General features: G+C 41.7%; 1 protein-coding gene across 1 annotated transcript; it reads right to left on the reverse strand.

Annotated features, from left to right (window-relative positions):
* Positions 1–183: 183 nt before the first annotated feature.
* LOC135114849 (TATA-binding protein-associated factor 172-like) lies at positions 184–22,805 on the reverse strand. The gene is given in 35 exon segments (XM_064030991.1): positions 184–4,873; positions 5,341–5,422; positions 5,717–5,853; positions 5,961–6,123; positions 6,391–6,528; positions 6,733–6,881; positions 6,994–7,152; positions 7,485–7,793; positions 7,892–8,033; positions 8,410–8,573; positions 8,925–9,062; positions 9,387–9,622; positions 10,007–10,274; positions 10,461–10,865; positions 10,868–10,886; positions 11,311–11,435; positions 11,588–11,650; positions 12,723–12,854; positions 13,146–13,263; positions 13,966–14,114; positions 14,233–14,332; positions 14,711–14,972; positions 15,196–15,346; positions 15,487–15,633; positions 16,250–16,955; positions 17,150–17,366; positions 17,677–17,862; positions 18,100–18,235; positions 18,661–18,819; positions 19,227–19,346; positions 19,601–19,732; positions 19,886–20,055; positions 20,254–20,397; positions 20,566–20,804; positions 22,315–22,805. Coding segments are annotated over 35 exon segments (6,192 nt in total). The 5' UTR covers positions 22,326–22,805; the 3' UTR covers positions 184–4,657.
* Positions 22,806–22,879: the final 74 nt, after the last annotated feature.

The following is a 22,879-nucleotide window of genomic DNA, read 5'->3' on the forward strand; positions in this document are numbered from 1 at the left end:
CACATTTTCAAGCTGACGATGGGATTTCACAGGTGTAACACTGATTGATTCAAGTATTTTAAGAGACAGCTGGGTTTCTGTGGATGAAAAGGAGACACCATAGCCTACATGTTTTAGGTATTTTAAGGACACCATTCAGTATCACAATATCTGAAGTTATACAGTAATCAGAGAAATTACTAATGTTATGAAAACTTTTATTGTTGGTGACTTGTTCACTGTGGCCTTGTGGTAGTGCTGACAACTAAAAAGCAAGCCTACGACTGCTTCATTGTTTGGTCAGCATAAGAAATGTGATTTTTTTTTAAATAATACAGACATCCCCTGCCTTGCCAGAGTAATACATTTCTGAAGAAAACATTCACTGAATGTTATTATTATTAATTACAATCATAGAAATCTTCCAGAATTCCTGATTCAAAAACTTATAACTACTTAAAGAAAAATTGAAGTACAATGAGCAAAACATTTCTTGGTAATGAATCTTCTAATAAAGAGAGAGCAAGTACATGTCAGTAATCAGTTTTCCATTCATATTGACTCATTAATTACTCAGTATTTTGATCATTTGGCTCAGTCATTCAGTTGTTGACCCACTGTCATTATTACAATCATTATGCATTGTACATTGATGCCTACTTTCACAACCAGATGTTCATTATATTTCCTTGAAAAAATGCAGTACTTGTCACAAGATATATGAATGAAGTAAGCTGTACTATTGTATCATGTGCTAAATAAGATGTGCAAATCAAGAAGTGATAGAAATTTTAAGTGTTAATTGTTAACTGTGAAGACAAAGAGTGAGGAAATAACAGAGTGCATGAGCAAAGAATGACAATGTGAGTTGGTCCAATACCATATATCTTCTGAAATGGCATCATCTGAGGATGCATGTTTTCCAGCCTTTCCAACACACAAGCCAACACATCCAAGGACTGTGATGCATGCCTGGCTCTTCCTGTGCTTCTCTAGAAAATCATGGGCAGTAGTTTTTAGCTATCATTATTACTGTTACTATTATCTTCATTCATCATCATTTTGAAAGTTAGAATCCAGGTTTACATGAATCAGTCTCTCATTTGATGGTGGCACATCAGGATTGTTATGTGCAACTAATCTCAGTTCTTTGCTTTTCAAGAGCTCATTCAAAGTCTTCACTTAGTAATACTGCATCAGGTGAACAAATGTGCATCAAGTGGGATCACATAGGCCCATGTCACACAAACAAATTTCTTACATCTTTAAGTATTATGTTATCATTTGAAGTATCCTGATGGCTCTATGGAAGCAAATGGGTAGTTGTGTATAATTGTCCTTTTGCTGCCAGTACATGTATCTTTGTTTTTGTCACCACTATTGGCATCACTTGGTAGCAAGATGCCAGAGAATACTGCTTGTGCTTAATGGCACTGTAATGGCTCCTTACTTAGAATCGAAATACATCTTTTTGTTTCAAAAGATTCACTGTAATGGCTCCTTACTTAGAAATGTAAATACATCTTTTTGTTTCAAAAGAGTCACTGTAATGGCTCCTTACTTAGAAATGTAAATACATCTTTTTGTTTCAAATACTCAGATCTCAAGGAATGCCTGTATTATGAAAGACTTGACACGAGCATTATTGACATTACGATACAGTGAAACCTCTATGCAATGAACCGCTATATAACAAATTCTGTATGTGATTACTTTTTAAAAGCAAAATGAACACACATCCACATACCAATTCTTTGATCCACACATCTGACAAGTATGTGCAGTGTTTGCAGTTTTGGAGGGAATGTAAACTCTTTCTTACCATCACTTCTTTCCCTCTCCCTCCTCAACCTGCCCACACCATTTCAACACCCTACATACATGGCGATGATCAGTCCTGTCTTTCTTGGAGACCAAGATAAGATATGAGGGACTACAGGTGAAAGTATGCCTGCAGATAGCTTGTCTTGATTATTCACCCTTTAACAAGAATGTTAGCTTAATATATAAATAAATATCTAACAAGTATAGCATGAATATTAGATAATTCCCTTTTTCTATGATTTTGTTATATAGGAAGAAGGTTCAGCCTCAAATACAAGGAACTTTGGATATAATGACCCAAGACTTCCCTCACCTGGTGCATCACAGAGGTTTTACTGTATTACAATGGTTCACTGTATAATTACCATACCCATAATGAACATTTGATCATCTTATCTTACTCCAGCATACATTTGTACAAGGTTAATTCTGGTGTGTGTGTGTGTGTGTGTGTTCTTAGGACTGGGTGAGCAGGGAATGAATGGGGTGTGATGGTGGTGTTAGCCTGTTATATACATAAATATATAAACACACACATTTGAGAAATTATTTAAGTACAAATAAAGACTGAGAAATGCAGCATAAACTTAACCAATTCTGGCACATGGAAATAAATGCAAAGTAAATCTGATAATGGGACAGTAGGACTGACACACTAAGAGAATCAGAAGTAGAGATCTGGCATTATTTTAACGGACAAAATTAAGTCAATAATAAAGAATGCCAAAACACTGTTATATTACTTCAACCTAACAACATTAAACTGATAATAAAGAATGTACAAATACCAATTTTTTTTGCTGACACTTGTGATGAATGCATGTTTTGTAGACACATGATCTATCACCCTCAGAGATGTCAACCTGATATAAAGACAAATACTTTGTATACTGATTCCAAAGCTCATTGCTGATATTGGGTTAATACCAGTACTTCAGTATAATATAAACTTTCTCATCTATCTCTATCTATATAACATGTTGACATTCTCTGCAAAAAGGCATAGCCAAGACAAGGCACTCCCATTCAGTCCTGTCTACCAGCACCCTTCATATCTCAACCTCTACATCAACAAACACATACAGGCAGCCGCCAAATATGTAAAATGTTTTTAGAAAACATTGCTAAAGTAACACACTTTACCATTCTCATTATTTCACTGTCCTAACTGTGCTTCACAATGTCTCATTCATTAGGGCATTTCACACAGTAGATGTAATGTGTATCATTTCACTATATTCCTTAAGTACACTGCAGCTTCTTTACAACATAATCATAAAATCAAATTTTACTACCAAAGAACAATACACTTCTCACAAGAGATGTACAGTCTACCTTGCATGTGGAGAAAAAATCCTCTTATTTTTAGAAGGAAGAATGATGGTGTTAAACTGGAAATCACTCATCCCAGTAATAAGTTCCATTAGTTTAATGACAAATTCATGATATCAAAAACAGAAGTTAGGATATTACTGGAGTTGATTTCGCTGATAGCAATAACAGACTCCACACAAATTGGTGAGAAGAGAGGTACTTTTATGGAAGGAAAACTTTGGTTGATAGTGAGAAAATTTTTGATTAAAATAAAAAGAGGACAAGATGCATAAATCATTCTTAAATCTAGATAATCATTGAATGACATTAGCAAAAGAGGAAGGTGTATTGCATTCATGGAAGCTAATGATGAAATAAAGAAAGAACAAACACATACTGAAATAGAAAGCTCAGTATGCGGATATGATATAAGAATCCATTTCATCAGCTTGACATTTTCCTTTTCCTTCTGTTCATGAATGAACCTGTAGGAGAAATGAAAGCAAAAGCTGGTAATAACGAGTGTAAATTGGCACAGATGATAATGACCTGGGGGAAATGAATGTGGTACTCTCCCGCAGGTAATGCTAGTGATGGCTGACAGCTAAGATTTAAAAGCATTTACAGAAAATGTATAAAGTTTAATACTGTTTGTTGAACACGAAATCTGAAAATATGTGCAAATATAAAGCAAAGTGGCAAGTTTGGGAAAGAAGAGAGTGAGGAAGTTGACTTTACATGTAATGATGAATAATGAAAGGGAATGAGTTGCATTAAACAAATTTGATCTGGTGTAAGCATTGTTGTCTCCCTCTGAGGACAATGATAGATGTTTGCAAGCAAGAAAAACTGCAGGATCATTAAGATGTGCATGATAAAAGCAAGGAGTAAGAGCAAGGTGTAAAATAACAACAATAAAAATAAAATCAAGAACATCACAAAGATATATTCTGGTGAACCTGGAAAATGGAATGAAAAGCAATGGTCAAGGATCTGAGGAATGAAAATGACTTATCCAAAAAAGTGAATGTTATGTGGAGCAATGAAAGAATATACATATATGTAGATAGATGGTTTGGTTGTCTTTTCAGAGAGGGTGGCAATGTGGAGCAGAGAAGTGGTAGAGTGTAATATCCTGAGATGGTCTGGTGACTGAGAGGGAGTGAATATGAATGAAATCATATAGAGAAGAATCAACAGCTAAGTAAATGCTTTAGATGTGACAGAAAGACCCAAAGTAAAATAAGAGTGTATGAGGCAAAGAGAATGAGAGTGCAAGAAAACTATCATACACATACGATGTGTAGCAGGTTTAGACTGTTCTGTTGTGGTGGAGCCTAAAAGACATCCAAGGAACAGTGTCAGAAGAGATAGTAAAATAGTAAAATACATCAGAGTCCTGAAAAAAAAAGTCCTCTCAGAATTACATGTCTTATAATTCACTAAACCCCATCTTCCCCTCTATCACCATTCTTTCCCTCCACTCCCACCAGTCCCTATGCATCCCTTTGTTGCAGTTCACACTGTAAGGCCTATGTGACTAGCTGGATGCAGGTTTCTTAAGAGCAGACATGAATGCATCCAAGTCATATTCACTCTCATACTGATCTTCATCCCAGAGGTCAGGCAGACTCTCCAACACTGCCTTGGCTCCTGCTGCTCCAAGACCCAGTGTGTGTGACTTTGTGGAGGCAGTGCTGGATGACTCCTGGCCAATGCCAGCCTTCCCCGAGTCCAGAGTGAAGAGATCAAACAGCTGAAAGGGTCACGTTACAACTGAAAACTCAAATATCATGTATTCCTGCAAAAGAGAGAGAGAGAGAGAGAGAGAGAGAGAGAGAGAGAGAGAGAGAGAGAGAGAGAGAGAGAGAGAGAGAGAGAGAGAGAGAGAGAGAGAGAGAGAGAGAGAGAGAGAGAGAGAGAGAGAGAGAGAGAGAGAGAGAGAGAGAGAGAGAGAGAGAGAGAGAGAGAGAGAGAGAGAGAGAGAGAGAGAGAGAGAGAGAGAGAGAGAGAGAGAGAGAGAGAGAGAGAGAGAGAGAGAGAGAGAGAGAGAGAGAGAGAGAGAGAGAGAGAGAGATGGTGGTGCTGGAAGTTATAGCACAGTTCTGGGAGGAGCAATATGACAGTTGACAAAATTTCATAGCCAGAGGCACATAATAACACCCCAATACTTGGATGCAAAGAAAGACAGTTGCTCTTGTGTGTTTGATAAGCCACTCTCACCTGACTGGTTCCCATGCTCATGAGGCTGGAGTTCTCCTGACTTATCACTGTGTTGGCAGTCATCATCTTGAACTTCTGGAGCCTGTGAAAAATTTAGGCAGTGATGACTTCTTTCCACTTCAGGGTTCTCATGGACAAGATGAGATCAAATGCCATGTCTTTTGCCTTGATCAGAAAGTTAAAGCAATAACAGATACTACTGGAAAAACTAACCTGGTATATGAAATGCATGAAAAAACTGAAAACTGGTGAACTATTTTGACAGGTGTTAATCTTCAGGTAAAAGAAAACTGACACACACAGTTCTGCATTTTTAGCACTCATGCATAATTATACCAGGTTAGAGTTTTCTCAATACATCCCAGTCAGTACCCACCCCATGATCTTCTCCTCCAGTGTGCCTTGTGTCACTAGGCGATACACATTGACAACTCGCTTCTGGCCAATGCGATGGGTCCGGTCCATTGCCTGCAGGTCTTTCATGGGGTTCCAGTCGTGCTCCACAAAAATTACCTGAAATTATCAGTTGAATAGACTCTACTGCTGCAGTAGGATCTTCTCAAAGTGTCATTAAAATAGTGAAAGACAGAAATCAGCCATTAAGGAATGTTGGTACTCACTGTGTCAGCACCAGTCAGGTTCAAACCAAGCCCTCCGACCTGCGTGGTGAGGAGCAGCAAGTCAATGGACGGGTCACTGTTGAAACGCTGAACCAGTGATTGCCGTGCTCCTGCTGGCACTGCCCCATCCAGCCGCAGGTAAGTGACACTTGGCAAATGAGCCCTGAGAAGTCATTAGGGTCATTTGAGTCCTCTAGGCATTCAGCCATCTATTCATCACCTTCAGTCTTTTCTTTCCTTCTTACATTCTATCTATCCATCTATCTATATAGCAAGCCAGCAAACACACATGAGGTAATTCAGACAATACACCATACACTCATACACATTTCATTCATTCTAGTAGAATAAAAATACCAGAAAGATAATGAATAATTCAACTCATTGGTCTCATTCCTACAAGTTTATATCCCAAAAGTGGGCCACTCACTTGAGAAGGTCATGCTCAATGATGTCCAACATGCCTTGCAGCTGGCAGAAAATAAGAGCTCGGTGCTGAGACACAATGACACCATCACCGTTGCTGCCGTTGCCACTCGTGCCAATGCCACAGTCCAGAAGTAACTGTCTGTCAACACAAAGAAAGAATATCATTACCTCTGCCACTGCCACAAATCACCAAACCACTAACATGTCAGATCAAGACTCCCACATCCAATATAAATTACCATATTATAGTTTATTCTTTACAAAAATTCCCTTTCCCTGTATTTAGTTACATAGCAGACCAAATGAACAGATAAAATATAACATGACTATCAAATGTACTCACTTCAATGCAGGAAGTTTGGCTGCATGGGATATGTCAGAGAGAGAGGAGTTGCAGGATTTCAGTTTGGCAGTGATGCGCTCATACTCTGGGTGACGAGCCTTCAACACCAGCTTGGGGTGGTTGCACACCTTTCTCAGGTACTGAAGAGCCTGCAGGTAATAATGATTATCAAGTGTATTAGTATTTACAGTAACTGGTTGTTCTACACAGGATTTGAACTATACCTGTATGTTTCTTAACTGATGACAGAAATTAGGTTACCTGGAAAATATGAGTGTGTTGTGGCTTGGAGGACGGGCTGGTGTCCTCCCATGAACGGCTGGAGCTGCGAAGGGTGTCACTGATGCTCTGGCTGGCCTGGGTGCGGGCAAAGTCTTCATACAGCTCTTCTTGCAGGGGACTCAGTTCACAGTAGTAGTCCTGTGGAGTAAGAAAATTTAGTATCATAACTATCACTACAGCTCAAAAAAAAAAATACAACCAATTCACAGGTGATCTAATCCCTTACATTCCTTCTTGTAATTTATCTATATACTAGGGTGACAACCCCACACAGGGAGGCCCAAACAAAGCACCACACACTCATACACACACCATTTACACTCTTAGTCCTATTGGCCCCTGGTAGAAATGGATAGTCTTGGAGCTTAGGCATAGCAAAGCACTTCCTTCTTTCTTCCAATCTACAATAATCTACATTTATCTGAATTAAATAGATACACTGCATTATAAAGTACACCTACTCAACTCACCTGTGTAATCTTAGGAGGAAGGTCACTCAGCACATCCTCCTTCACACGACGCAGGAGGAATGGCAGTGTCTGGCGGTGCAGAGCCTCCATGGCCAACACCCCGGCCTCCTGGTCTCGGCTGGAACTTTTGGGATCTCGAGCAAGTAGAATTGGCCGGGAGTAACAAGCCATGAACTGCCGCTCACTACCCAGGAACCCGGGCATCAGGAAGTCAAAGAGAGACCACAGCTCCAGCACGTTGTTTTGGATGGGAGTGCCAGACAGGATCAGTCGGTGCTGTGCAGTGAGCTGCTTGATGGCACGGCAAGACTGGGGAACATGGAAAGAAAACATATCTTGTAAAACTCATCAACCTTACTTTTCTTGGTGCAACACAACAGAATATAAATCTAAACATGGTAGAATACCTTGGTTTTGCTATTCTTGATAACGTGTCCCTCATCAAGAATGACATAGTTCCACTTGATGAGGGAGAAGAAGTCTATGTCATTCCTCACAATGTCATAAGATGCAACCACCAAGTTGTGATCTGCGATGAACTTTCGCAGCCTGTGCAGGAGAGAGACTGTAAGAAACAATACTACATACACCATTATTGTTGCTAATACTGTTATTAGTATTACAGGAGTCATTACTGCACATACCACTCACCATGGTCACAGCTCCAAAATTCCTCACCACATCATGAACACATACATCTAGAATGGCAGGCATAACACTAAAAATGAGGAAGAGGAATGAACTACTCAGTAATATGTTATCTCCCTACCCTCCCTCACTGCTGTAGTAGATGCCTTACACTACCCTAAATCACTTGAAGAACTATCAGGGAGCTAGGGAGAAAACCTACCAAGTATCAGGAAAAGATCAGAAACCACCCTCCCAAACATTCAATCCAAAAGTACAAAAGGAAGACACTACCAACCTGTACCGTTCCACTGGTGGCCCTGTGTAATGGAGAGGATTGAGGTATTTGCAGTCCACAAACTTCTGCACTTCATACACCCAGTGGCCGGTGAGGGTGGGCGGGCACACCACCAGGGACTGAATGGGTGGAAGATCACTCCCGCCAACACCTTCACTCGCCTCCTATGCAAAGGAAAAAGGAGGTAAGTTTTCATATTTCTATACACAGGCAACTCATACAGCATGACTTCCCTGTATTATCCAGCCATTTTTATGTATCCATCCCACACAGGATGGCTCTGACAAAGCACCACATGCACACACATCATTCACACTCTTATACCCATTAGCCCCCAGTGGAAAGGGATTGTCTCATGGACCACTGTATTATATTCCAGGAGTTTAGGCATAGTACAGTTGGCCACATAGTACAGTTGGCCCAATGGTTTATCACAGCTTCTTCATAATGTCATTTTTATACCAAGACTTAAAATTGATATCCAGTTCCTCACATACAATGATGCTTCCCCTTACCACTCTGGCTTTCTCCTTAATGTAATGATCACTGGCAAGGATACAGATGGACTGCAGGGTTTTACCAAGGCCCATGTCATCACACAGGATTCCATGAAGCTTGTACTGGTTAAGGAAAGCCAGCCAGTTCACACCACTCTGTTGGAGAAGATGGCTGCTATTACTAAATCTTGGCCTGGATGATGAAAAAGAGCAACACCTAACACTCTCACAGACATCATGCTCATCTAGCTTAAAACATCACAGATACACAAATAAAAAGAATCTGTACATCTTGGTAATAGGTGAGTAGAAAACTGACATTATAACATAAACAATACAACCTATTCAACCTAAGTGCAAGTTTCATAAGGGATGTATGGCTAGTGACTAGAATAAACTTGAAAAGTTAGAAGTATGTGATCAGTTCTCAAAATACTTCTCAGTATTCCATCCTGCTACAGGAGCCCCAGCCACACCCACCTGTTGGTAACTACGTAGTTCAGCATGGATGGGAATAGGGATGCTGTGGTTTGCAATCTTGGAAGGGTCCAAAAGCCTTTCCAGGAACTCCCTTTCTCTCTTTTTCTGCTTCAGCATACGGTCACTCATGGAAGGTGGGTCAGGTATGCCCCCCTCAAGCGGCAGCAGACGGATGAGTGTTGCAAAGCACTGAGTGGCAGTGAGCCGAATACTGGTGTCAGGGTCACTCATGCACCCTGTGGTAAATGTCAACACATCAAAACACTGAGAGTATATTATTCATTTATCTTGCATGTTTATTCATCTTCGTTTGTTTCGTACAACTAAAATAGCATCCAAGAAAAGTATGTAACATGATTTCATACACTGTGTGAATGGAGTTCTGAACATTGGTGGTAGAATTTCTAAAGGAGTCAGGAAAATGTGGCATGAAATGGTCTAGAAAGACTTAGAAAATCCACTACAAAGAATAAAATTATTTTGGAGACCATGCAGCTTGGCAAGCCACCATTAAGTGAACAAGACCAACATATGATAAAAGCACATATGAAAAAATGGATAATTATGGTGACAATTTATACTACAACTATGTCACTATCTTGATTAATACAAAAACTAACCTAACAAAGGCACAATCAGCAGCACACTATAAGGCACAACATCAAAGCCAAGTTTCTGGATAATGCAGTGGATGGCCTCTACAGCTCCTCTCCGTCGTGCAATGCAGTGAAGGCTTGACAGTTCTGGGACCACAAGTTCCACTAGTTGGGTCAATGTGGTCACAGGGAGAGCCACTGCCAGGGCCCCAAGGACACGGGCAGCCATATGCCGCACTGCTGCATTGACATGGTATAGCCATGGTTCCAACATTCCTGCCTGCTTCCCCAACTGTGTGTAGATAGACTGGGTTAGCAACTATTTCCCTAACCAACAACACACTAAACTGTGCCATAGACCACACCCACCACCAGTTTTTATTTCCACTAGTAGCCACTCACCAATCTCACAGACCACATGGGTCATCTAGCATCACCTCATCTTCCTCAACCCACCAACACCATACCAGTGTCTCACCTGCTCCACAAGAGCTGAGTCCAGGGCTGACACCACCACCTCCATGAGTTGTAGCCAATTAACAGCCTCCTGGCTATTCTCTTGATTCACAGGTAATGATTTGGCACTTTGTTCTTGAACCACTGAGCCACTCTCCACAGACCCTGACCTGCACTCCAAGGACTGTGCATTGGAATTTACAGATCCTATGCAAGACTTTAATGGTCCCTTATCAGACCTTGAAGACTCTGAATTGGATTCTATAGATGCACTAGTAGGAGCTGATGATGAGCTATCATTTTTGGAACTAGTGGTGTGTTCCAGTGGGCCAGTCAGCATCTGCCACAATTGTGGCACCTTTTGAGGAAGGGCTGAGCTGAAGTGACGAGTGATGTTTTGCAGAGCAAGTGTACAACCCCGCCGCTGTACCTCTGCTGCATGCTGGAGCTGAAAACAAGACACTCAGTAAGAGAGAGAGAGAGAGAGAGAGAGAGAGAGAGAGAGAGAGAGAGAGAGAGAGAGAGAGAGAGAGAGAGAGAGAGAGAGAGAGAGAGAGAGAGAGAGAGAGAGAGAGAGAGAGAGAGAGAGAGAGAGAGAGAGAGAGAGAGAGAGAGAGAGAGAGAGAGAGAGAGAGAGAGAGAGAGAGAGAGAGAGAGAGAGAGAGAGAGAGAGAGAGACAAAGAGAGAGAGAGAGACAGAGACGGAGACAAAGAGAGAGAGAGAGAGAGAGAGAGAGAGAGAGAGAGAGAGAGAGAGAGAGAGAGAGAGAGAGAGAGAGAGAGAGAGAGAGAGAGAGAGAGAGAGAGAGAGAGAGAAACTGTCAATCAGATATATAGCAAAACCAAACATTGCACAAGAACAAATATAGTACCTCATTCTCCAAAATGGTCTCTGACAAGTCAGCTGCATCCTCCTTCTTTGCACTGGCCGGGGGGACGGCCAGGGGGGCCGGCCAGATAGTGAAGATGATCGCCGTAACAGTTGACGTTCTGTTGACTGACCAAACAACAACATTAACTATAAAGCTAATATCTTTTCTTTTCATATAACTACCCAAGTTTCACTTCCATATAAGGTGAGCTCTGTAAACTATTTCTAGTCAAGTGACAAATGAAATCACAATACATACAAACAACTGTAATCCTTACCTTGAGTTGTGAAGACAAAGAAAAGATGTGGTGCTGGTGGTCAGTGTCCTGGCTTTCACTTTCCTGTGCATGCAGATATCAGTTAGTGCCAGTTTTAGGTGTGAACAAAATCAGAGACTGCTTAATGCCCTCTTTCTCTAGAGGTCCCTAAACATATAGATATTACCATTTGTCATGACTTCATCAGAATTCTCTACAATGTACTTTGATTTTTCATGATAAAATGGTAATCCTATACCAAGCCTGCCTTTTTGTACTCATGTGTACAGTATGAAAAGGACCACACCACTGTAACTCAACCCAGGTATAAAACAACTACATAAATAATACTTGTACACACACACACACACACACACACACACACACACACACACACACACATACACACATACACACAAAAGGAGACCTTCATGGGAGTATAAGATGGGAGGAATCACAATACCAAAGAGCAAAGAAGAAAAAGACTTGGGAGTAATAATTCAAGACATGCTATCACCAGAAAAACACATCAATGGAATATTTGGCTCTACATATACTCGTAATTTGCTAGCAAATATCAGGGTGGCATTTAATTACCTAGACAAAGAAATGATGAAGAAAATTATAACACACATGATACGCCCCAAACTGGAATACGCAGCAGTGGTATGGTCTCCACACAAGAAGAAAGATATAAGGAAATTGGAAAGGATACAAAGAACAGCTACGAAAATGATACCTGAATTGGAAGACCTAAGTTATGAGGAAAGACTGGAAGAAATTGGATTACCAACACTGCAAGAAAGGGAAAGAGGAGACCTGATAACAATGTTCAAATTAATAAACAACATGGAGAAGATAGACAGAGATGACCTAGTTGTAAAAGTGGAGGAAGGAGATAGACGTACAAGGGGACATATGAAGAAATTAAAGAAGAGTCATTGTTTGGGAGATATTAAAAAATACAGCTTTCTGCATCGAACAGTTGAAATATGAAATAACTTAAAAGAAGAAGTGGTTGTGGCAAAGAGTGTGCACATGTTTAAAGAGAGATTAGATAAATTCGGGTATGGAGACAGGACTAATTGAGCTTTGGCTCGGACCCTGTACTATACAACTAGGTAAATACAACTAGGTAAATACACAAAGCCTGTACCATGACTCGTGGAGTGTACTCTTGATCCACACACAGAAAGTTTGCCAAGTTCTTGACAATTTTTGGGTTGGGTCCACTTGACCGTGTAGCACACATCTCCAGCAGGCAGGTGAGGTCCTCAGCTGACACACCCTGTGAATAGCAGCACCAATCAAGAGTCAGAGGATATAGTATACACACACACAAACAGATAAGGAAACAGTGTTATATATATATACAAGGTTTCAAGACTCTTGAGAGATGATCAGTATCTTATCATTTTTGAGTTACAGATGAATCACAAGACATAATCAATGCCTATCAAATGGAACAGAAGTCAAAGTAAGAACAAGTCATTCAATCTTTATGCTGAGGAATCAAAGAATATGGAATTTTCTACAGGTAAGCATATGGTAGGTACAGTTATTGACAACAGAGACACACCTGTAGCTGTTCATTCTTCTCTTTCTTGATGCTATCCATAAGGGGCTTGATGACAGGGTTCAACTTGGCAGGAAGAGCTTCAAACTGCACCACAGCACCAGCAATGATGGCCTGGGTACTGGGAGAAGAGGATGACTTACCAGATGATTAAGTTATGGTGTCATGATTGGTAGATGTATTCCAAAAATTACAGCAACATTACACTGTGAGAAAATTGGAAGACTTATTACAGTAAAATCCCTCTCATCCAGCATTCGAGTATCCGGCAGCTTCAAGTATCCGGCACATTTTTCCCCGAGCCTTAAAATCAATAAAAAATCAATGTGTACTCATAAAATCGATTAAAATTCCCGCGCGAGGCATACTTTGTCCCCTCGCCACCAGAGCACACTGCTTCGCACCACCCGCGGCCCACTGCACTGTGTTTACTCAGTGACTCAGTCCCGTGTGTGCACTGTTTATCGCCTGACGCCTTCATCATGCCTAAAGTTGTAGAAAAGAGGAAGCGTGTTGTGCTTACACTTAAGCAGCTGATCAGATCAGCTGCTGATTAAGATCAGCTGATCTTTGTTATGGTAAGATTCGTGAGTGTAGGGTGGTGATTGTGGACATAATTTCACTTCTATTCAAGTATCCGGCAATATTCAAGTATCCGGCATGTCGGCGGTCCCGTTGATGCCGGATAAGAGGGATTTTACTGCACAAATATTTCAAAAGTCTGATAAAGAAGTTGCAATTTTCTATTTGATACAATAAACGACAATAAGAGAGGAAGAATGCAAAGAACAAAGTGATGATTCAGGTTGTCTCTTTGACTCACGTGGTGGCCAGAGTAAGTTGATCACTGGATGTTTGGGACACACTGCTTTGTATGGCCTTGCGTCTCTCTTCCAGCGTTGCCAGAACCTTGGGACGGAGGCGGCCCATCGAGAAGAGATTGAGAGCCGTCTGACCACTCAATGTCTGAATCTGAAACACAAACATTCATTCAGTGAAGGATACAAGACTCAAGGAATGTCATTTAGCTATAGGGAGGCACTCAGCACAGAGAGTTCAAGGTAATGTTGTCTTTACTAATGAGGCTGACCTGTTCAAGAGTGAGTACTGGAGCAGCAGAGAGAGCAGGATCAAGGGGCAGCTTGTAGTGTCTCAGCATGGCCATAAAGTCCTGAGTCTCCTGCTGCAGCCTGTGGGAAGACAACATAAGGAATTTAAGGACTCCCTTTTTGTACCACCACTACCACTGCTATTACTACTGCTACTACTGTTACTACTACTACTACTACTACTACTACTACTACTACTATTTCAAATTTTAAGAAAAACATGATAGAACACTATTAAAGGAAGAAGCATAAAAAGCTCTTTATTCAATCCCTTAAAAATACTCTCCCTTATTGTACCACTACTGCTGCTACTACTACTACCACCACTACCACTACTACCACTTTAAATTTTAAGGAAAACTTGATAAAACATTAAGGATGGCACACAACAAGTTCTATTCAATCCTTTAAAACACCACTGGCTATGAACACAAACACATACACACAAAGAGCACACACCTAGTGAAGGACAGAGCAATCTCATCATAATACACAACTTCAGTGAGGCAAGTCTGCAGAGCCAGCTGGAGTATAGGTGGACATGGGTGTGGGGGCTGGGTGGCTGCCCAAGCCCTGGACACAGCGCCTGCCCCAAAGCGCTGGAGGGCTGAGCGGGAGGCAAGGTGGGCCACGAGGAGCTTGGCATAGCACTCCATTGGACCCTCAGCCGGGGGATACTCTAGGCCTGGCATTGGTTGGCTCACAACACATGACAAAGACCCTGTGAATAGAGGTAATACTGGACATTACTTTGGAGCTATCATCTGCCTATCCATTAATTTATGTCACTATTTATTTACTCCTGGATGTGTCACTCCCCTTTCAATCCATCTACTCATCTATCTCCTATGTGAATATCCATCACTTAACTTCCTAAAAGATTAGTTTTCAAAGGAGTAATAATAATAAATCCCAGGTAATACCTTTCCTATCCTTGCACTCACCAAGCAACCTGGCAGCAGCACATCTTGCCCTCGTCACCACACGCAGCTTCTCCGTCACGTCATTGTGTTGATCACAGCCTCCCAGGTAGTATTTTGCCTCCATTCGCTCTGATGGCTCTCCCCCTATCCTCACCTTGCGCCCTTCACTTGACTAACGGCAGAGATTCATAATGATGTGTGGAGTTTTTACATCCATTAAAATGATTTGTGGTGTTTTTGCATCCATATATGTTCACCAGCACACACATTCCTTTATATATTCAGTATCAGCAACACACAGGACATACCCACCTTGTTGTGGTGTGCCAGGAGCAGCAGTGAGGGTTCCATAGCCATCTTATGGCTGGTCATGGAGAGACACAACCACTGGGCCACCAGAGGACACACCACTGGCAGCACCTGTGCCAGGGGGATGCATCTCAACACCTGTGTCCATATCTGCAACACCAAGGACAAAAACAACTATGAGAAATGGTAGTGATCATTAACAACACTGTGAGATTATGAACGGCAGTGATCATTTCAGTAAGACCAATAATATTACCATTATCGTGACTATTTCCTAGAACTTAATATACTGGTGCATAATTTTCACTACTTGCATAAAAGAAAGGCAAGTAGTAAGGTAAGTTGTGGAAAAATATTGTGTATTTTAGCAGCACATAATTAGTGGTATGATGTGACCAACTGAGATAACCCTCTACAACATTCATGCCAATACAACTAACAACTAAGGCAATGTAATAATATACCTGTCTGCTCACCAGCACCATTCACTGGTAAAAATGTGTGGCAATAACTCCTATTGCTACAAGAACTTGAATCTATATATAGTGGTAACATCAAGTACTGTGTGTGTGTGTGTGTGTGTGTGTGTGTGTGTGTGTGTGTGTGTGTGTGTGTGTGTGTGTGTGTGTGTGTGTGTGTGTGTGTGTGTGTGTGTGTGTGTGTGTGTGTGTGTGTGTGTGTGTGTGTGTGTGTGTGTGTGTGTGTGTGTGTGTGTGTGTGTGTGTGTGTGTGTGTAGAATGCATGGGCACTTTTGTCTATTCTCACCTTGAAGACAAGACTAAGGTTTTCATGGGCATCCTCTAGTAACGCTCGCTGGTAGACATGTGTGAGCAGAGGCTGGATGATTGGGTGCAGCCAGTTACATTTAGCACTTGATCTTTCCTGATCTTTCTCCTTCTCGTCTTTGGTCACCACTTCAAACTTGACTTTTTTCTCACTACCACCACTTAGGGACATGTCATTTTCCGTAATATCAGGTTGCATGTCCTTATTGCATTCTTCACTTTTGATCCCATTCTCACTTTTCACTGCCACACACTCTTTCTTGTTTGCATTTGGCACTTCCTTAGGTGACTCACCAGTGTCTTGGCTCGACTGGCACATCTCACTTTTATCCTCGCATTCCTTTTTTATCTGAGGCTCATCTGCATCACCCGCAGTCCTTTCTTTGTCTGTGGCAGTGGCGTCAGATTTCACTTCTGTGGTGGTATCTGTCTGTTTTTGTTCTGAGGTGCTGGTGTTGTTGGTGGCAGCATTTGGCTCTGGTGGTGTGGTAGTGCAAGTCTCTGAGGTTATCTTAGGAGAAGACTGTGGCTGTGTGGTGGTGGTATTGGTGGAAGTGGAGGCAGTACAATCAGTGCATGCAGTGAGTGTGTCTAGAGTCTTGAGTGCTGAGCCTCGCACGGTGCTGCTTGTGTGGTAGAGGAAAGGCCACAGTCTTGGCACCAGTTGGCTCAAGTCACTTTTCAAGCTGCAGAGAAAATAAAACATCCATCTTACCGTTCACCATCTCTGACACTTCACAAGTTACACTTTATCTCACCAAAATATCCAGAAAAATGTTCATGCAGTTTGACCCACAATATTAACACTACACATCAACACAACACTCATATAGTGTTGCCACACAGCGTAACAAAACTACACCCATTCCATGACACCCACCTGCCGTGTCCCACTGGATGCGCCATCAGCCTGGCAAGCAGCATCAACACTGAGCTTGTGGATGATGTCAGGTCATCAATATCCAAGAGAGCATCCCAAAGCGTGGCAACAAGACACCCTACTGTCTCAACCTTTAACTTCTCCACCACACTGGCCGCCACAGGGACCAAACATGAAGCTGCCACTGCTACTACATCATCCATCTCATCTAGAAGTCCTATGAATGATACACATTACTTAACATCATTTTTCCTTCACCTCCTCCTCCTCCTCTTTCTCTTCATCACTACAATTTATCTCTATATCTCTTTTTTTTAACATATGAGGGGCACTGGCCTAGGGCAATAAAAGGAACTAAAAAAAAGACCCACTGGGGTGCCAGTCCCTAAAGAAAGGTCAAAAGGATCATCTAAAATTGGGGGATAAGTGTCATGAAACCTCCTAACCAGTTAAGCCAAATAAACATAAAGCACTGATTCTGCCAATGTCTTTACCTTAGCACGTCAACAAAAGAACATTGGCTATACCTCTGTAAATGTGGGGATAGATGCGGGGCAGAAGGCACGTGTGTAAGTCCTCCCTCACAGCAAGGAGATACTTGAGTCCCAGTAGTCCCCCGTGGCGGGTCTCCCATCCCTGCCAGCACAGCATTTCCTCCAGCAAACCTAGCACCCCATACACCCCCTCCTCACTCATCAGGTGCAATATGCTACCTGCAACATAAATACACACTGTTTGATGTGGTTGCTCATATATTGTACAGAAATGCCTTATCAAACTGTGTGACATGTTTAGCTAATATGAGTTTTGTTACTAAAATTCTTGAGTAGTGTAACTGGTGAAAATAGTCTGGTTGGTATGATTGGTCAACTAATGTAACTGGTTGATAGAACAGACTTTGTATCATATGAATCAGGGAAAAGAGCAAACAGTGAGGCTCTGACACCCACCAATAGTCTGAGCACATGTCTCCCTCACAGGCGCCACCACTTGGTCTGACACAAAGTCACCAAAGCGGTCCAGTGCTAATACACACACAAGCCGCACTGCCATGTCTTCCAACCACGCCTGGTGACTGTTCTCCATCTGCCAGAATATCATCTCATTAATACTACAACTCATAGGCCCATATGCAGAAACACTTTGCTCTCTCACTATGCTTATTTTCAAAGGCTACAGAGATGATTAACTGGGTTCTTAAGAGTGTTTCTCCTTTAAATAATGTAGAAATCCAGTTAATTTGTCATTAGAACCATGAAAACATCCTTAAAATCCCCAAGTCAATTCCAATGAATCCTTTTGAAAGTAGTGAAGGAGCAGTGTAGAAGTGTCTTAGAATATGGTCCATATTAGTAACTATTATGGCTATTGCAATGTCACTCATCTTACAGTAGTAGATTTAGGGCACCAATTAGCTCAAATGTATGACAATGATGTAGCTCCAAATTCTCTCAGTGCCAACATTTCTCCATGTAATCATTTCTGAGCCTGGACATGACCCCATAACCCACCTGCTGTTTGGTGTGGTACTTGGCCCTTCCTGCCCCTCGGCCTTGCACTCTAATGATGTGCCGCAGTGCTGTGGCTACACCATGCCGAGTCTCCCATGACATGCTGAACAGGTCGGCTGCCAGAGTGTTACAAAAAGTTTCCAGAGGCCACTCACATCCCTGTGAGGAAACAGAAAATTGTCATTCTTCCTACTTCAACCACCATTGCTGCTACTGATGTTGCTGCTGCTCTCTATGAGAAAGGATTGGACTTGCTTTTTGACTCTACAAAGTAATAGTGCAATAAAAAGCAGAAGCAAGGTTCAATGTTAAATAGACACAGAGGAATTCAAAGTAAATAGTCACTTTAAAGTTATATCATCACTTGGGAGTTTAAATTTATTTTAAAGGATTGGACATGTTTCATGAGTCTACACAGTAACAGTGCAAATAAAAAGCAGAGGTGAGGTTCAACATTAAATAGACACATGGGAATTCAAAGCAAATAGCTAATTAAAAGTTATTTTATCACTAGAGAGTTTAAATTAATTTTTGTTCCCTCTCTAACACTAATGTCACTGAGTTACCCCATCAGGCAGCCCTGGGGAGCCCTCATCCACCACCATGCGATCCTCATCATCACTGCCCCCAGCCACCATGGTGTCCTCCACACACAGCCTCTTGGGTTCTGGTTCGTCTTCTCCAACCTGCAGGATATGACACTAACATGTTTAATCCATCAATATGAAACTTATTTTACTTTCCTAAATTTAACTTCTCACACCACCATCATCACTATTACAGCAATATATAACACTTGCTGCAACATCTACTATAAGGTAACACCAATTACACCAGTCTAGCTCATCCACACCATAAACCCAACTTTGCAGCCTTCCAATAACATACCTTACATTCCCTTCTCTCACTGTCAATCCACCACACTCTTTAAGACACTCACACACTCAGACACGTCAACAGACTTCTGCCGAGCCATCAGCTTTGCCTTCCTGCGCGCTCGATTCAGCTCCCGTGAACTGAGCATCAGCCGTGCAGACTTGATCTCCTTCCTCACTATGCTCAGAACAGAGTCCTTGGAAAGAACAGATACAAGTCAACAGTTCATTCCAGGTGTTAATTTCAGATAGAAAAGAATCATGCAAACCAGTACAGAGCTCAATTATCATATCTTCAGATAGACAGGAATCAAACAAACAAGTATCTACACAGTGCTAAAGTGTCATACCTTCCCCTGGCCAGTTACCACACCCAAGCCATCCTGCTCCACGCCTGACGTCAGATCATCAGGGGACACGATGCCACGCACATCCACACCCACAGCCTCAGCCACATCCAGACCAAGCCGCTGGTTCACCAGGCGCTGCTGCTGGGCCAGACGCATGCTGGGGTCTGTGGCTGTTAAGTGAAACAAGGAATCATTACCATTTTAGGGAGGTAATGGAAATTACTTCTTCTTTGTTGTGTGTGTGAACATTTGCTCTTCATAAACTCTTACCCCATAAGTGTGTGTGTGTGTGTGTGTGTGTGTGTGTGTGTGTGTGTGTGTGTGTGTGTGTGTGTGTGTGTGTGTGTGTGTGTGTGTGTGTTACTCACGTGTGTTCTCGTCCTGTGTGGCAGTGAAGAGCCTCTCATCTGCCGCCATAAGCACAGCACCACGCTCCAGAACTCGCTTGATGCTGAAGGCATGGAGAGAAAGCCGAGGAGGGTTGACCCGAGTAGTGTCTTCCCCCAACACTCCTGTGAGGAAAGATTAGAGTCTTAGGGAAGGAAATCAGCAGACTTTGAGATGAGTGCATAAAGAATTACATATCAGTAATGATCTAAAAATCTCCACTTTAGAGCAATGGGGAAGGCAATCAGAACCAACATAAATCTTCACACTCATGTTTCTAAGCACAGATGTACCTGAGGAAGGCACTGGGGAGGGATCCCATGCTGGCACATTACTGACAATTGCCTCTACTGCCAGTCCTGCTGCTATCCTCACGTCCCATGACTTGGATGTCAGAAGGCCATGGACACGGCCGAGCAGTGAAGACAGCTCCTGTGGGTGTAGACGCACCACCTCCCCAAGCTGCTGTGCTGCTGCCCCGCGTGTGACTCCTGAGCCTCCATTCTCCAGCAAGACAAAGAGCCGATCAAGTCTGGAAGGTCAGACACAAAGGTTTAGTTGTTTATATATATATATATATATATATATATATATATATATATATATATATATATATATATATATATATATATATATATATATATATATATATATATATATATATATATATATATATATAAAATTATAGCAGAGATGTGTTGCTAGGTGGGACACTACTGTTAGATGTGGGATTATGCCTGCTGGCCTCTCCCTCTTGACCACATGGAGCAAGCCAGATTGTGGAAATGCTAGAGATTTCCAGGTTCCTACACTCCGCAGAGAGAGGTGGCAGGAAGTTGCAATAGTCATTCATGTGTGTGAACAGTGTGTGTTGTACTTGAGACTCAGTGAGTAATTTGTGCCTATAGTGTCCTGCAATTTATAAGTTAACTGTGCCCTCTTGCCTAGTGTGGGAATATGGTGTGATTCATCAGATGAAAAATTATGCAAATAACAACAATAGATAAGATAAGTGTGTCCTGCAGAAAACTTTGACAGTTTGGCACCAAATAAACAAGAAATACAAATAACAAATAAAAGGAAAATCTGTCTTCATCACAACAAAACAAACAAACAAAGACAAAGCAAAACAAAACAGGCACAATTAAAGGGAAGTCCTGTAAACAGTGTCATGCCAGCTGCTAACTCTGCTGACTATGAAATGAAACTTTAATCACAACACCCAGAGATTGGGAGATGCAAGGAAAGAAAGTCAGAGATAAGATTAGACTAGCAAGTATTATCAGTACCTCACATCCCTTATAATGATCACTTAAACTTAATACTGAAACAACTGCTACCTAAAGGAAACCGAGATTGGAGTTAATGATTAAACTCTGGAAATCCCTGCTTGGTTCTGTATTTTTCCTTCAGTGACTTGAACTTTCTGGAGGGAAAGTTTCAAGACACTTATCTTCCAATATTGATAATCCCTCTGGCTTCCTCTTTAGGGAATGGCACGTCAATGGACTTTTATTTATTTTTTCTTCCTTCTAGTTGACCTAGGCTAGTGTTCTCTTACAAAAAATAAATAAATAAATAAAAATAAATAAATAAAATAAAATAAATAGATAAATAAATAAATAAATAAATAAATAAATAAATAAATAAAATAAAATAAATAAATAAAAATTGAGGGTACTGTCATATGAAAGAGGGAGGAGGGAATGAAGATGGGAGGGTGACAAGGAATGAGATATGGTAAGGGGGAAATGTACAAGGGGAAATATATCCGGTGAAAGGGAAAAATGCCTAAGGGGAATTGCGTGGGAGGTATGTGAAGGAAGGGAAATTATGTCTTAGAGGGAAGGGTGGCAACCGGTGGGATATGGTAAGGGGGGAGTTGCACAAGGGGGGAAAATATGTCTAGTGAAGGGGAAAAACTTGCCTAAGGGGAATTCTGGGAAGGGGAGGTGGGGGGGATGATTATAGTGATATGCAACTCTCACTTACAAGAATGTCTGGTGAAATGTAAAATCATAATCAATGTATCTTTTTTTTACCTGGTGGACATCTCAGTGGGTGTATGGGGTGGGTGGCTCTCATGGGTCAGTGTGGGAGTGTGAGAGGGTGTTTATATGACTCTCAACTCTCACTGCACACTCCTTTGCAACACAGTACTGCATTTCCTTCCACTTCCTCTCCTCCCCGCACTCAAACACCTCCCCTCACTCCTCCCCTTCACTCACAGCACACAGGACATTTAAATACTCCCACTTATGAACCATTTAGTAAAAGGCTTTCTAGCACTTAACTCGCTCATAATATTCCAGTGGGGTCAAAGCATGGCCATATTTCGCAGTGTTTCCTTTCCAAACACTCGTACCGGAGGTGTCTGTCTTTCCTGTGACACCGGTAATTATTAAAACCATACGCTAGGAGTGATTTAAACCCCTCCTGGCCCTTTAAACCCCTCAAGTAAGGTGGATATTTAAGCTTTATTACGCCACCTCCACTCTCCGCCATGGTCGTATTTATACTGAGGGACGTCTCGAGCCATTCCTGCCTTTTTTGCACTCTCCCATGAAGCTGATTGGCTCATTTCTCCCTCTCACTCCTCACTCTCAG

This window comes from Scylla paramamosain, chromosome 28 (assembly GCF_035594125.1).
Source record: "Scylla paramamosain isolate STU-SP2022 chromosome 28, ASM3559412v1, whole genome shotgun sequence".
Taxonomy (NCBI): Eukaryota; Metazoa; Arthropoda; class Malacostraca; order Decapoda; family Portunidae; genus Scylla; species Scylla paramamosain.